This window comes from Chaetura pelagica, unplaced genomic scaffold, assembly GCF_000747805.2.
Source record: "Chaetura pelagica isolate M959 unplaced genomic scaffold, ChaPel_1.0 scaffold18, whole genome shotgun sequence".
Taxonomy (NCBI): Eukaryota; Metazoa; Chordata; class Aves; order Apodiformes; family Apodidae; genus Chaetura; species Chaetura pelagica.
In genome coordinates this window covers 1,635,912-1,653,420 of record NW_009954310.1, presented here as the reverse complement: position 1 = coordinate 1,653,420, position 17,509 = coordinate 1,635,912, and the positions used below count along the sequence as shown (strand labels likewise).

At 37.1% G+C, this 17,509-nt stretch overlaps 1 protein-coding gene across 1 annotated transcript in view; it reads left to right on the top strand.

Annotated features, from left to right (window-relative positions):
- The window catches only part of AGBL4 (ATP/GTP binding protein-like 4), a gene marked incomplete at its 5' end in the record, with an annotated part of 892,811 nt that overhangs the window by 187,780 nt on the left and 687,522 nt on the right, over positions 1–17,509 (top strand). The window contains one exon of the mRNA XM_010004032.1: positions 11,700–11,794. Within this exon, the coding sequence (XP_010002334.1) occupies positions 11,700–11,794 (95 nt within the window). The remainder of the gene's footprint in view (positions 1–11,699; positions 11,795–17,509) is intronic.

Genomic DNA, 17,509 nt, shown 5'->3' with positions numbered 1-17,509 from the left:
ACTCTTTCCTTTCCTAACTGCAGTTTTGCAGAGTTTCTTAAATAATATACGTCCTGTTAAGGTGATTAAAACCCTGAAGCTATTTACAGAAGTCTTCATGTATGTTTACATCTGAATGTCTTTCTATTTTTCTGCTTTGCTGTTGGTAAAGGCATAATGCAAAACTACTTTAGTTATCACATTAGAACTTCGCAATAAGATCATCCTAGCAAATGTCTAGAACAATGTTATTTCGAAACAATCTATAAGACTTGTTCAATAAAGAAGATGTTCCTTATATGTATAATTCAGCTTTATCTTTATTGATTTGTTCATATTTTTAATAGGTTTTAAAATTGTCAGTGTTCTAGTAAAATATTGTGTAATCTGGTTTATGGTTAGGGTAATTGAGTTACAAACTTGGGCAAAATTTTAATCTATCCTGCAAAGTTGTGTGGTTTTTTTTGTTTATTTTATCCTATAGGCATGCTTTTTTCAGTCAAGTACTTGAGGATAAAAAGGCTTAAAACATAACTGTGAGGAACAATGTGAGAAATGGAATTGTTCTCTCTAAAAAGATGTACCTGACTGGGGAATATTTTTGGAAGATGGGCATTTTTTAAGTAGGGAAAAATCTCTCTGGTCACATTGTTATGTCAGTGTTTCATCAAAATTCCCATGGTATAGACAAATAAACCCACAATGCTAAATAAATTGCCTTTATACATAAAGAAAGCAGAAGTGTAACTCTATGTGAAAGGATTATTTATCTACAGACACTGATTTGAGTTTGTGGAGTGGGTGAGTTTCATGTGTTGTGCTGAAATTGTCACCTGAAGAAGAAGGTCCCCGTTCCAGGGAGTCTTTCGTGGCCAGGTTTGCAATTGATGCTATCACAGGGAGGGAAGGGTTTAGATTTCCCACTTTGGATGGTCTTATCAGCTGGGGCGAGAGGACACTGTTTAGATTGCTTTGATTTATGTCAAGAAAATCAGTAATGATCCAGAACTAGGGTAGTGCTAAGCCATATATTTTATCCTCTTGAGACCCGCTGCGTGCTCCTTTTCCCTCTGGCACCCCAAATCTGAATCCCCATTTTATTTCTCACATTTACAGTTTCAGTCTTCATTCCTGGCATATCTGAAATTCCTGTTGAATTCTGTGTCCAGTGTGTAAGGAGCACAGAAAAGCATTCCCTTATGTAATGAGTATTTGTGCTTTGTTGACAATTGGTGGCCCAATTTTGTGGGAAACACCTTATTTTTGAAGCTCATCTTGGTGTTTCTATTTGTTGGAATTCTGCTCATTCTACTGCACAGATTTCTTTTTGTCCATATTTTCCTGCCTCACTTGTGATACATGTGTTCCTCCCCCTCTCCATGCTTGGCCACCAAAGTAGCTGTTACAAACTCGTGACTTTGTGATCCATGGTTACAGGCTGGCTCTTGGAGTAGTGCTCGTGATGTGATAACTATAGATTGAAGTAACATCAAAGGAAGACTTGTAATATGCATTGCAGTAAAAAAAAAAAAAAAAAAAGAGAGAGAGAGAAAAAAGTATAAACTGCAGTAGTGTTTTGAGAAGGTTTGCTTTGACTTTCAGGGTTAGACTGGGAAACTAACGACGATCAGTTGGAATTGCTTCATAACGGAACTGAAAAATGTTTGGTATCTTCAGTCACAAACTTTATTTGCTAATAGTCTGTGTCTTCTGCTGTTACAATTTTAAAATTCTAGGAAATCTGAATTATATTTACATCTTGTTTCCAAAAAACCTCTTGAGTCTTTTCCAACAGTAAAAAATTGAACAACATAAAGTGTGAAGATCTTTTGCAGCAGTATGGTTAATATTGAGCTGTTGTATTAATATACTGTGTTATGGAGCAATGTTAACATTTTTTTCACATTTACCCAAAAGGGTTTTCAGCAACTTTGAATATTCATCAAACCATCATATTAAAGAGAGCTGAATTTACCTGTTAAAATGCACAGAGCATTCCTAGTAGCCTCGTAGCTGTAGTGTGCTGTTACTGTAGCTTTGCAGAAGAATAAGCAAGAACTTAGAGATGATGTTTCCTCTACCAAGAGGGCACTTTGAAGCAGATTTCTACACTAGCTTTTGGAAGTGAGCTGAAGTAAAATCCAATCTATAAGATATTGAAAGAGGCTTTGGTCATCTATGATATGATTGCTTTAGAGAAGATATTCCATCCTGTAGCATATTTATCTCTTTTTGGAGACTCGTTTTTGGTGGAAATTACCAGAATTTGTGCTGAGACTTGCTCTGTATCTAAGCAATGTTTTTTTCTAACTGGATGTAATATAATAGTTTCAGCAAAGTATCATATACTCAGTACTTCAAAATCAATAAAGATGAGTGATCCATTCTCAAATTCCTTTTATTCATACAACATTTCAGATTGATTTACATAAACTAACAAAACAATATTACATTTAAAATTGATCTGTAACAGTAATAAAAATGTTCCTGCATCCCAAAGCTGCAGAAATGTCACTTCCAATCTACAGTGATCAGTTGCTAAGGATAAATTGTGCCTATGGGATTTTGGCAAATCTAGCATCTTTTTTCCCATATTGCTAGACTGTCGTAAATCCTGAACCAGAAATCTGCCCTTATTCACAAAGAAAGTCGGAATGTTTGTTTAACTGTAAGTCTCTAGGAACACATAAAAGTGGAGTTAAATATTTATGTGCTTGAGAACTTTTTTGAATGTGAATGTTCTTTTATCATGGTTCAAGTTCAGCCAGGACAGGACATTTTTGGTTACCTGTGGCATTTGGAAACCAAGAGACTGCCTGGACTGCAGTTAGGCTGCATCCCTCAGGAATGTTGCGTTATTCTTGTTGGGTTTTTTTTCTTCCCTCAGGTTGGGGTTAGTGCCAGGGAGGAACACACCACCTGTGTTACACATATGCAGCAGAGGGCACATTGCTCTAAGATGCTTAACTTTTTCTCTTGAAATCCTCCCAGTTCTTTTTGTTTAGCTCTTCTGCTCACAATGCTGCCAGAACATGTTTAGTCACACACAGCAAATCACCTTTGCAAACACACAGAGATCATCACTGAATCCAACATTCAGCATTTCAGCTTCAGAATGAGATTTTCAAGGCTGTGAGAACAAATCTTATATCCTCCTTGCTATTATGGCTGGTTAAGGCAGTTCTGAGATCTTATTGTAAATGTCAAAAAGATAGGTACATGAAAATACCAGGAACTAGATCACATTTCCTTCTACTTACCCTTGGGTCCTCTTTTGAAGCACAAAACTAGGAAAAGTCTGTCAGTACATGAGTTGGACACTTGGAGTAGGATTCTAGGTAGCTAAAATTGAAAATAAAAGAAATAGTGCTGAAGTGCAGTAGAAATCAGAAGCAGTTTTTTGAAATCAATACCACGAGCTACTGGTTGTCAATGTTAAGATTCCAATGTACACTAACATATTGATTACATTTACTTGCAGAAATGGGTGAATTGTGTGAATGTTGCAGTATTGCAAAAGGACTCAACTAGAAAGAGCAGAAAAAAGTACTTTAACTTCACAGTAAAAATAGCAGGGATTATTACTTTTGAAAAGAAAACAAGTGGATACATGTAAAACAATATCTTTTAGTTTCATTAAATTGGTAAAATATAGTTTATATTTTGCCACAAAACCCTTTTAAAATGGATTTTTTCTGCAACGCTGCAGCTACTCCTCTAAGGATCCAGTTCCAATTCTGTCTAAGCATAAGGGAACTGCACAATATGGTGAAACCATTATTCCATTACTATTCAGAACCATGTGTGGAAGAACACAGAAGGTTCAAAGGCTTCATTGTAATAGCAACTGAAATGCTTGAATTAAAAAGAAGAGAAACACAAGGACCTCCATGAATAACCTGGACACAAAGCCCATCTGTGCTTAGTTACTGGTGAAGTAAATAGAGAGGTTTTGTATGTTTGCAAGGCTGTGATCCCAGTAACACTACTGAGACTGCTGGCAGCAATAACTAGTGGTTGTACACATCAAAATGTCGTTGCTTTTGTAACCCATCAGAGAGCACTGAGGCAAATATATTGGTGCTGGTTTTGAGGTCTCCCATATATCCTGTCTTTCTATGTGTTATCATCTCCTTTTTCCCCACAAATTTTTCCCACAAGCTCCAGACAAACAACAGCTTTTAACTGTGAAAAATGCCAGCTGCAAAAATCCAAAGTAAACAATTGCTGGAAAAGCTTCATCCAAATCTCTCCTTTACAGGGCTTTCTTTATCTTCCTTTTGCTTCTCACAAGGACCTACACTTGAACAGGCTCTTTCATTCTCATCTGCCAGCCTGGGTATCAGATGGAGTGCTGCCTTAGTGTTTCCAGGCTATTTAAATTGTGATTATTGCCTTGTGTTTTCAAGGGTTGAGGAAAATCATGATCCATACCATCACTACTACTCTCACTGTTTGTGCCAATCTCACCTACTGTCCATCAGTATTTCTGGGAGACTCTCAGTTTTATACCTGCATGCTTAAAGCCTGAGAAGCTATGGCTATGCATCACTTTGGTATCCATCACAAATGGCTAATTTGTTGGTGATTCTGGATCATAGGCTGACTGTTGGGCTTCATGATGGCGTCATGCCCACAAAGGTAGATTTCATAGAGAAGAAAGAAGGGGTGAGCAGAACACTCCCCTGCAAACTTAGTCACTGCTTGCCTCTTCAGCCTCTGGCCTTCAGTAACACACTAGTTGGTGCTCATGGGTATGAGCATTTTTTTTAGAGTGGTTCCCTATACCCATTATCTGGTGATTTTTCTGGCCCTTTTCCCATTTTCCAATGCATCTCATTGTTTTGAAGCCTCCTGTGGACCCTGCACCATGAACAGGATTTGGGCCAGGAAATAGTTGATAGCATTATCGTTTTGACTCACTAAGAATATGTAATTATTATTACTATTTTAAATCCTACCAAACTTTGCAGCATCTATTCTCGCTGGCTAAATAATTTCTATTAGGAGAAGGAAAACTTTAGTCTTTTCAGCTGCTTCCTCTTGAGGGATGTAAGATATCAGCAAATTTTGCTAACGTGTTCCAGAACAGCCAGCTGTTACCATCCACCTGCAGCCATAATATTGATTGAAAACAATATAGAACCTAAACATGGATAGCTTCTGTAATTATGTACAAAGAGTTTCATACATGACTCTACTTCAAATGTAACCTGGCAATGGCTGTTACATGGCATGGGATACATTAGGAAATAATTTAGGTGAGAGACCATGCACTGTTTGCTTATATTTGAAACTGATTCCTGCAAATATTACCCACGTATAGAGAGGAAGTTGATAGCAAGACCAACAGGGCTCAGACATCCTGTCAAATATAAGATAAAAAGCTGCTCACATATTCCTGCAGCTTTGCATTTTCCTAGCAATGTAACTAGAAGTGGCTCTTTTCATAGAATTATAGAACTGTTCAGTTTGGAAAAGACCCTTGGGATCACCGAGTCCAACCAGTGTTTTGTCACAGACTGCCTCTAGATTCAAAGATAGCAAACAGAAAATAAAATTATCTTTTCTTTTCCAGAGCTGACAAAGTAAAGGTGGGGTTTTTTTGACAAATATTGTGACTTTTTGCTGCAAAGAACAGAAAAAGTTTAGAAAGAAACTCTCAGCTTCAAACCTGCTTTAAATACCTTTGCAGCCTGGTTATATGCCCTGTCAGGACCTTTACTGTTCTCTTTTTGATGAATCAACAGAACACAATCTATGTCTTGTGACACATTTGCAATTCTATTGGAGATTTTGGGCCAAAGCTGCAAGGAATGTGAGTCAGCTTAATTACACCACTGCTGGCTTTCTAAATGGACATTTTTGAATTTTCCACTGAAAGTTCCAGATTATTGATGTTCAGATGAAAAGTAAAAATTTTGAACAGAGAAGTGACTTGTGTGGGCAGGGGAGGGCATTCAATAACAAATTTGCAATTTTTCCAAGAAAGATTGAGCAGGTAAACTTGGAGTTCTGTAAGATCCCAGAGTTCAGCGTTTCATTCCTTTAAGTAACCAACTGAAGAGCTCTACCAAGGGAAAAAATCCAGTGATTCACCATCTGTAGCTGCATCCCATTGCTAAGATTTGGTTAACTTGTAAGGACGTGTCAGTCTGCAGATGACAAGACACAGGTGCAAGAGATGATTGAGTCTGGTGAGCTCTGGGTGGTCCCAACCTTCCCCCTTCAGCAGGGAGTATATATTTTCCCCTCCTGAGTAGCAGCAGGTTTTGAAAACTCATTTGGTGAAGCAAAAGAAGGGAAATCTTGTCAATATTAAAAGCTTTTATATTTGAAATGACGTGTTTCTGCAAGGGGAAGAAGAAAGTATGGGTTATGTTCACAGTAATAAATGATTTAAAGTTTAAAGGGTCAGTAAAATGAGATTTTCAAGTATTCATTGGGGGTTATGCACAGAACTGGCTCTTACATTACTTGTTTTCTTCAGCATTGGTAACTCTTGCAGGCGATACTTTTTCCTCTCCATTTTTGAAGTCTTTCCAGCATATTTTTTGGGGGGGTATAACTTTGTATACGGTGCTTTGTTAGAAAAGATGCCAAAGACCTTCTGACACAAATACCAGAATGCAGCTCCCTATTGTGAGAAGGCGCATTGCTCACATTCAGAAATGCTGACTCAAAGTCTCACCAGCCATGGGTTGGCTTGAGAAGTTACTTTTTCTATTTTATTTTTAAAAATTATTATTATTGTCTGTGCCTGTGTATATTTGATTAGTGTGAAATTAAATTACTATTGTTTCCCCAAGTTGATTCTGTTTTGCCTGGGACCTTAATCAGTGAAGAACCTTCCTTGTCCTTTGTCTTGACCCAGGAGCTTTGTCCTCCTCATCCCAGTGTGTGTGTAGTGGGGAGTTAAATGAGCAGCCGTGGGGTTGTTCCTTTCTTGTGTTGGGCCCAAAACCGTGACAATCTGTGCTTTAGAGGCTTGAAAACTTGCATTAATAAAAGAAAGGTTAGAAAAAAATAAAGGAAGGAATGAAAGTATAACCAAAATTCCTGTCAAAGGCAAGAGCCCAGCTCACAAACAGCTGGAGGTTTCAGGAATTCACAAAACATCATCGTATCTAAAGATACAGCAGGAGAGGAAATCAAGACATCAAGCAGTGAAAGTGAAGCAAAGCCCCATGGTATCCAGGACCTTTGGATTTCTAATGCTCATTCAAAGCACAAGAGCTGAGACTTAATTTCAGATGAAAGGTTTTAGTATTACTGCTTAGTGTCCAGGTCTCTTAGTATTTGACTGGTTAAATAACAAAATTATTCTTGCCTGATTTAAAAAAAAATTAGATCTGCAGGTACTTTAGCAGCTCATAGTGAATTTGTATCATACTTTAGCATGCATCATTGTCCACTAAACTGACATTATTCTACTATTAAATGTATTATTCAATTGTTAATATTTCATATGTATATTTTACACCTATATTAAGAATGCCTGACACTTCCTACTGCAAATCCTATTTTCAGTTAGCTATAACTTCTCATATTTGTAATGATTTGACACAAAATTTTCTGTGCCAGCTGTCTGCCTTGGGCAGAATTTTGTGGTGTTCTTTGGTTTGTTTGGTTTTTCTCTTTTAATGCCAGCCAAAGCAGCTCAGCTATTCCTGAGAAGTTGGCTAGGGAGAATGATGCATATAAACCTGGCAGTCTTTTTGAAGGACCTGCTGCATGCTTATCCTGGGGGAAGGCACTTAACCTTTGGCAAATGTGTGACTTCTCTTTTTGGAAAGCTGCTTCAGTTCATATGGAAAGGTTCAGATGGAAAACCTGCCACAATGTGGGTGAACAACAAATGTTTAGGAGATCACAGTTCACCCTGTGCTCACCCTGTTATAATACTGTGTCCTAAATGACCATCCATGCCCAATGCTTTCAGCTCCAATCTAAAACCACCCTGATGTGTGCTTGCTCCCCAGAAGCTCACAGCTCCTTCCAGTTCCAGTCAGGAAACTGCAGACTTCTAGGAATAAGATAAAATGTGTGACACATTTCAGTCATCTTTCCCCCTTGTATTCCAGGTTCATCTTTATCTTCTTCATGTTAAAATATGTGCAGTGTTTTTAGCATCAGATCATATTTTTAATTCCTGAAATATGCTTTCAAAAGATGATTGGGAAAAGCAGACGTACTGAGTAAATGTTGAGGCTAAAGGCAGGACCAAGCCTTTCCTCACTTTTCTGTCTTAATAGTTTTAGCAGCAAGATACCTCCAAATTCACACTTACTGCATATGTTACGGAAAAAAGGACATCTTCCTTCTCTTACTAGGCTAAACATACATGCCTTGTCTTATGTTCTCCAGCTGCCTCTTATCTGGCAGTCCATGCCCAGAGCCTTAGACTTCAGCACCTGCCTTCCCTCATGCTGCGAAGGCACAATCCATCCTGGTGCATCCCCCTTATAGCAGGGATTTACTTGGTGCTGTCCTGAGAGGCTTTTCTGCACCATTCCTCTTCCACCTACGCAGGAGTTGTAGATCAGTTTGTCAGACTAATGCAGTAGATTGAAAATGTATCATAACTGAAGTGAAATCACACAATTATCGTTTCGGGTACAGCATCAGTTGGAATATTTCTTCTTTTATACCCTCCAAAATGAATACAAGTAGTTTTATTGTAAAGATTTCAACCATTTTTCTCTGGAGTGATGCTCTGGAGACCAGAGCAATTTCTAGGGATTTTGTAAGTACATTACATCTTGTTTGGTGGTGGGTGTTGATTTTTTATTTTTTTTTCCTTAGCTTGACACTCCTTTGAAATAAAATAAAATTGCTATTTTTTATTTTTTGAGTCTCTAAATTCTATTTCCCATTAATTTCCACACATTGTACATACAATTATATGCATGTACATATAAACCTGCATGTACATATAATCCTACATGTACATATAATTTATAATTCATAAAAACAGAGAAAAGTGATGATTTTCTTACAGAACTGTTTTAGTGTGCATTGTGTGCATCTCGTCCTGATGCTCTTGAAAGGGTGTAACTGGTATGTTAAAGAATGTCAGTATAGACAAAATTTAGAAGAAAAAGTTAGATTTGTTCAGCAAACATTTGCTTGCTTATCACAACCTTTTCAGTATAGCATTCAGTTCCAAGATGTTTGCATTCTTTACTGAGCAAGCTGCACATTTTTCCAGGTAAGGTGTGTCTGCTGTAGTCATTACATTTTTGCACACTTCACTGGCTGAGCTGCACGGGCTGATTTAACTATCACCAGGAATACTCAACTGAGTCCAGCTGCTTATTTGAGTGCTTTGGTTTGTGTACTTTATTACTTCAGTGGTGTGTGTTGATAAAGTTCTGCTCTGTGCTGTTAAATTTTTGGTTCTGCCAATCTAACTCTCCACCATGCTGGGAGAAGTGCACGCGTTGCTAACTGCTCACTCTGCAGCAAACATCAGTGGTTGAAATGTTATAATCTGCAGTGTTTTGTTAAATGAGCTGCATATTTTTGTTTTTATATACGTTGCTTTACCCAGTTGTGTACATTTGCCCAGCTCATTATACAAAATAAGCTTGATTGGAATAAGAACATTCTCTACCAGCTGTCTGCTCTGAGTCAGTATGTAACAAAATTAGCAACTTTCTCTTTCCAACAGTGGCATGATTGCATCCAAAGTTTAAGGGAATTGGTTTGGAGATCTTGTTTGTTTCATTCACTCCATGCAAACATCAAGTTTAACAAACCAATTTGTTGCAACTTAATTTGTTTTCACAAATGAGAACAGAGTTAAGTGTCAGAGGAAAAACTCAACATTCTAACACAGGAAAATGCTTCCACACAGGGCATGGAATATATGCACTTATATAGAGACCTAAATACAATTATTTTAGAGCCAAACATTGTAAATCTAAGAAGATCCTCGAATGGATCTTTGATCAAAGAAGCAAAATGCTAAATACTTAAAACTATAGTGCAACATTTTGTAAATTAGGTGCATGTCTTCATCAAGAGCTTTAAAAATAAGCTGATCTCATGGCCGCTAGAAAATCTCAAGATGTTGTAATAGACAAAATACATGAAAACTCATGTGCAAGGATATGTAGTTTGCTCATTAATGCTGGTACAAAAGTGTACTAACATCTTTAGGAAAGTGCTTTTCTCAACTTCCTAGCTTTTTGAGTTTCTTCCAGTAAAATCTATAGGTTATTCTTAGAATTTCTTTGACTAATTTGTGGAGTTTGCATACATAGCAGTTTGTGCTTCCATTTACAAAATCTTCAACACTATCTCACCTCAAAAAAACCCCTTTATATTTATGGAGTACAGAGGTAGTTAATTAGGGCTCTATAGTTTACCTGGATTCCTACCTACCCCATTTTTATAAGTAAATGTGCCTGGCTCCTTTTGTCAGTGTCCCACTGCTGATTGCTTTCACTTTAATGCTCTAATTCACTGTTGTCTGAGCAGACTGCCTGGAAGGTCCAGATTTGCTTTTGTAAATTTTTACATATGAAAGCTTACTTGATTCTGTTGCTTCTCAGACTTCTCATGAACCATTCAAGAATGTAAACATTGTAACAGTTTGTTCCAAAACCAAAAAATGTGAATATCTCAGGGAATTCTTAGTGATTTGGCTTCACGGGTACCTGGGGAAAAGTAATTTAAAGAGAGAGATACAAATGAGATGTGTTTGTATATCCTGGGACATTATATTAAAAGTAATTTAATCTTTATATTTTGGGTTTTCTGGGTATCAAAAGAGTGTGAGAAAGCAGGTATACTGGTTTTAATATCTGAAAGATAAATATACTACATGAAATGAGCTAGATCCAACCTAGAAGTTTTTAACAGAAACAGAGTAAGTAATTTTGCATTGAATTACTTACAGCAGGCAGATGGTAAGGAATAAGGTTTTGTCTCTGTTTCTTCTTTTCTACTTCCAGCATGAATTTACTTTTAGTATCATTCCATTACCAGTAACAGCTCTTCCTTTGAACTGTTAAATACCATCTACAGTTTTCCCAAAGTTATTAGAATAAGTTAAGGTCAGAGTTGGACTAATTTCTTCTCTATCACATTTAAATGACTGATGGATATGTGCAGTTTCTGCCATGGAAGAATCCTGTACAGTTTTTGCAGAGGAAAACTCCTCCTTTTGCCAAGGGAAGTGAAGAGAAATATTCCTTTCTTTGGGGAAAGAAAATCAGACATCTTTATTTTTTTTTTCCTGCTGCTGTGTGAAACTTAAGGAGGTAGAAAGAAGCAACTAAGAAGCTTTAGGAAATCAGGAAGTTGGAAGGTTTTAATGAGAACTGCTAACCCTGTCTTGCAGGTTTTCCCCAACCTCTCTACAGCTAAGGGCTGCAAATTGGACTTGTTTTTCTTTTTTCAGATCTGAGTAACCTATTTCTTTGTATGACTAAGGAAAGCCATTGAAAGATCAGCATGCTAAATTAAAAACATATATTCCATGTATCTCACTGCAGTGTAAAACAATATGGAGTATGAAACCAGTAGGAACAGACAGGGTATCTGATATGAGAGGTATGGAGAGTAACAATAATTTGTAACATACTAATCTGTTCCATATATTTCCTATGTATATTTTTATGTATGTAGTATATGTAATACACATCTAAACTATTTATAATTTATATCTGAATTAATTTATTATTTTTACTTTTATTTTTCTCCCCCCCCAGAGGGTGATTTTCAATGTTGTCAACTTCAGTAAAACAAAAAGCCTCTATAGAGATGGGATGGCTCCAATGGTGAAATCCACAAGCAGACCAAAATGGTAAGTTATCCCTTAAAGTACTTCCTTAATGAGATAAGTGTTTTACTTGTTATTTTCAGTGACATCCTCACTGTCCAACTCTTAGGACAGTCCCTGGCCCAGCGTTGGCTGGTTCCAGCTAGCAGCCTCCCAAACAAAGCCTGCAAACAACACAGGAGATGGACCAGGCCTGGTGTGGTTCCAAAGGGCTGTTTTGATTTGTTCTCCCTGCTTTGGGGAGGTCAGATTTTAGTGGAACAAAACGAGATTTGCCATGTGAGTTGACCTGATGGGAATGAATAGTCTCTGGACTCTTTTATCTATGACACAAGAAACTGCACAATATATACAGCAGAGAAAGGCCTGCATGTATGAAACCCATGAATACTCATATAGATGGTGCATTTTCTCAAAGTGAATGTAATGAAATGTCTACTGTGAATAATAATATGTAAATATGTAAATCTAATGAGTTCTTATGCATGCAAGACTCCCAAGAATGATAGGATTTGCCTTTAGCTAGAAGACTTGTTTGAATATTGATAATGAGGTTAGGCCGTGAGTGTACAGTAATGTATTCTTGCAAGCTTCTCTTTCTTGGTTAATTAATAACACATTTGATCAATCTGCACATTATCTGAGCCTTATAAATATATCTTTCTAAAATACTTCAACTGTCACAAAACTTTCACCATACCTATTAACTTGTGGTGGGCATGAGATCTTTATGATATGGCTCCCTCTTCATCAGACCAGCAGAATGTCTACATGCTTTTCTATCTACATGGTAAGGTGCTATGGACAGAAGAGCTGTCTCACAGCACAGATAGTGGCTGGAATCAATCCTGGCTTCATAGGAGCATGTAATAACATTGAAAATTAATTTTAAAAAGATCCGTTAGTGTTTTCATAGCAAAAGTCATGCTAATTGTGTTTACTGTTTGACTTCAGAAAAATCTTTTGGGGCTTTTCACAGCCACATTTATCAAGCACACTTTAATCATCTTTCAAAACCTTTTCATTTTCTCTCTGGGGTCTGGTATTTGCAGCTACTATAAATATATTGTGTGTTAAGTTTATCTATAAATTAGATCTAGCTTTCATACACATTTTATGCCTTACTTGAGTTTAAAATTAAAGTGTAAATCTTACAAAACAATGCAAAATAGGCCTCTTCTAGAACATATAGGCTTCTTCACTATTTTTAAAACAAATTTCTCTTCTATTTCCCCAGAGATCTATTTATTTTTGTGTTTTATATTTTTAGGGGATATATTTTGCTCCCATGAAAGTGAGGAATGAATAACATTGCCTGGAGCCAGGCACAGCGTAGGCAGCAGGTGCTGAGCGACTTCCTTGTACATGGCTACTACCATACTTTAATCCTGTTTCAGAAATTCTAGCTGTAATTCTTTTCTGTAAAAGAGAATTTTTTCTACTAAGGTATTTTTATTTTTTTCTAATAGTTTGTACATGAAAATATCTTACTGTACTTTGAAGGTGCACATTAATTCATACCCTTATCAGGGACCTTAGTGATATTGAGGTCTACTCAGTATAATTTTCTGTCTTGATGTTAATAGGAGTCATGCATATGTTTTCCAAGTGGAAAAACACATACATTATTTTTGGATAGCTGATTTATATTACAGCTGTCTTCCATTTGGATTATGCCTTTTACATTTACCTCTGTATCTGTTTCCATGGCATTCTAGTGAAACCTGTAAACAAAATTTTCTCTTTCTCTGTTTCCTGAAACAGGATTTACTAGTACTTGCAGCTGTTAATGCAGCACACAGGTAGCTGTGCTCCTTGAGCATAAACAGGGCAACATCCAGCTGCATCAATTTGATCCTCTTTGATGCTTCGTGTGTGTAAGTCTAGTAAGCAACACCAAATCAAATCATTCAGTGCTGCAAAGGTGCTGGGGTTTACCCAGGGATGCTCGGGATTCAGAGCTGTGTAAGGAAACTACTGGAACTCTCCACATTATATTAAGATTTAAGCCAGCATAGCAGGTCAGTAGATATAATGTAATGAAATTAGAAAATGATACATTAATTACAAAAAGTTGAAGAAGCACAAAAGGCTTTCAAATCAAGTTTAAAGGAAGAAGACTACCAGAAGCCATGGTCTGCAAATATTCTGCAGCAGCACTCAGTCATTCATCTCTGAACTCTTCTGTACTAAATATTTGAGGAACTCATCATTATTGTGCCTGCCTGGGGAGGCATGTGATCCATAATGAAATGCTCCCAACTTTCTCTGGCTGCGCTGATAGAAGCAATGCTGTCTCACACAGCTATTTCACTCTCTTTCTTTATACAATCAAGATTGAATTTTAGGGTGATATAGTGTTTATCTTTGGTTTTGCATTTGAGAGGTACATTACTTTTCTTAATAACAGATATTCAAGCCTCAGTTACGCTCTTTAGATTTAGATGAGAAAGTTCCCTCTGTATTCCAGGATAGCATTTGACTGTATTGCTCACAAAATCCTGCATATCAAAAGCAGATTGGCCTCCAGAGACTGTGAATTTTAATGTTTGTTTTGAATGTGGTTATGTGAACATGGCTCCGAGCTTTGCAACATTTTGTGAGTTTGATTCTTGACTCTGGAACAAATCACTGCCAAGTGCTCTTGAAGTGGAGAGTGTGTCAAACACAGATCAACGTTTTTGACCTGTATTCTCTTGCCCTGTGGGGTAAGATGTTTAAATGCAGTCAGCATCAAGGTTCAGCTCAGTGTTACTGATGTAAATGGAGTATATCACTGTCATCAAAGCACTCTATGTGGACACAGATGTTCTGGTGTTGACATATTCTTCTCTTTTGAAGTAAGGCCAAACATTTCCAGTAATGAGCTACTTAAAAAGAGGAAGCAGTATGCTGAAGGATGAGGAAAAAACAGATTTCATGGTAAAGAAAGATTACTTTTAAGAAAGAAAGAGAAAGAAAACAACAGAAAAATAAATTCTGATTATAAAATGATATCTGTTTTCCCCATATACAGATATACTAAATATTCTTTCCTAGAGGGATAGAGCAAAATAAAAAAACACAACTAGGTTAAGTTCTGAGTCCTCCTACCCACTTTTTTGTTATGTTCTTAATACTAAATGGACTGGAGCTGTATCAGTTGCATCAGTCAAATTTCACTTCACTGAATCACAGGTCTAACGCTGAAATGCAGCATTTTGTCACACCATGCTTATCAGTTGCATTTTGTTGCAAATCAAACAAATTAACTTAAGATTTTGTTTCAAGCCCGTGAAATGGCCCGAGTCTGGTCACCACACATTTTTGCTTAAAATTAGCTGGTGGTTCAGAAGTGTTACACCAATATGGTAGAGAATTGGGATTTTTTTTTGGTTAATAATAGCTAATACACATATAAGAACCCAATTAAAATAATAGAGATATATTCTGTTTTGCCTGGGTCTTTTTTCTTAGTTTTGTGGAGGTGAAGAATTTAAGGGGAGGTGGATTTGAGGAAATACAATTTTTGCTATGCTGATGCAGTTTCTACTGTAACATTTTTCTTTGCTGCTTCATTTAAGCAACCTAATTTTGTTGCAGTTAGGCACTATTCCACACTCAAAGCTCTGTGCTTGGAAGGCTTTCATAAAGCCTACCATGTGGGCATGGCATTGGAAGACCATTTAAGTACATGTACTGTGCAATTATATGGATTCCATGAAGTTTTTCAACTTTCTCAAAGTGAAATAGAAGAGTGAGTTGTTAGAGAGGCAGCAGATTTTCCAAATGATGAAGTGAGCAAATATTCCCTTTGGGCAGAGAACAGCTATAACTCTTGATTATTCAGTGTGAGCATTGCCTCATTGGGGACATTAGTTTTTCAAATTGTGCTAATCTTTTAAAAGTAACAACTGGCCACTCATCACCTTAGGTATTTCAGCAAGATCATGTGCAAAACTCTAATTAGTATTTATAGAACAGCAGCTCCTCCCAGTAGAATAGTAGTGGTAGCTGGCAAATATCTAGTTGACACCTGTTAAGTCTTCAGACATCCATTGTGTTTTATTCTGCATTTCAAATGAGAAGAGGGCAGTAGGTGAAGTCCCCACAATTAAAGGGATAAAGGATAATAAATAATATGAGTTTTGAGTGAATGAACACAAGGTTAAAAGCTACTCTGCAGTTGTGAGGCTGTATTTCAGGAACTGTTCGTTTGTAAGTAATAATGCTAGCTAAAATCATGGAGCCTTCAGCATATGAGAGAAAAATTATGTCTGGGTTTACATGTGTTTTGTTTATAATGTCAGATTCAAACTGTTTCTTGGCAAAGCAGCTACTTTCTTCCCTGTCTTTTATCTCACTCAAGCATTGATGGCTTTTAACTGGATAGCTGCCTTCCCCACCAAGTGCTCCACTACCTCTGTTGCTATAACATCTACTGTTAAATTCTTGCAACACATTGCTTCTGAAGCCTTTTGCTTTCCCAATAAACCTGGGAGTACAGAAAAAAAACCAAACTAAGTAATTAATTCAAATTTGAATCTATATGTATCTTGGTAAATATTGCCGTGATGAGGGATTTTGGTAGACATTGAGAAAAGCAATGCAATTTTTATGAACAATACTCCCATATGTTCCATTCATCAGAAGGGGACAAGACTGAGAAAATCTGAATTTTGAGTAGCAAAAAAGTGTTCATTCTTGCCAAGTTTCTTTAACATTTGTGTCTACAATGCAGTGTTACAATCACTACCATGTCTACCAGGCTGCATTATACATTCAGAGACTTTCAGCAGCATTTTTAGTATGTATTTATATATCTTTAGCCATAAGATAAGCTGTTTGTGAAATGAGCTGTCATTTGTGGTGAAACAGTTTGAGAATAAAGCACTAAATATATATATAGCTTGCTAATCTGAAAGACTAGAATTGCTTACTATAAAATATATGCCAGGCTAGGGTTAGTGATAACACCACCTGAATTGAGGTAATGAAGATGAACAAACTGTTATCATTACGTGATTCCTTCCTTGCCCAAAGTTCGTTCTTTTGTCAGTTTTATAATGTAGTGTGTGCTTGTTCTTTCTTTCCTGAGGGATCTGGTCAGAATGCTTTTGGAGGTTCAGAAGGTGTGTTGGATAAGGTTGGAGATGTGTTGATGCAGTCTCTGCCAGGTTTGGATCCTGTTCCTTGGAGCCTCTCCCTCCCCTGTGCTGGTACAACTCTGCAGAGAATCACCAGGCTAGGAGCCGGCCCATGCTAAAAGTAAACCTTCAAGGAAGAAAAAGAGGATTTAGTCTTGGTTTGATTCATCACATAGATCCAAACCCAGCTGTACAGGCCAACTGGAGGAGCAGTGGGGGAGATGGGAATAAGTGGCAGGCACAAGGGAATGAAGATAGCAGCTGCTAGGACCATGCTTGGACAATTTTCTGTGGAACAACCGCCTCAATTTCAGTAACTTTATTTGGAGAATAGAGAGGAAAGACATTGCAGTATTGACCTTTTAAAATCCCACATTGAGTGATAAGCAGAAGTAGTTTTGGTTTTGGTCTTGTTGTTGCTCTTTGGAGGAATATAACATGTTTTTAGATAGTTTAGAGGCTGACATATATGAAAGTAAAGTAACTGCCTCTAAAGTAAAATTAAAGGTAAATTAATGTTTGTGGGAATCTTGTGAAATAAGAAAAGAAACAAACCTAACAACTCTATAAACCCATTTTAAAAAAACCCACAAAACAAAAAACAAACCAAACA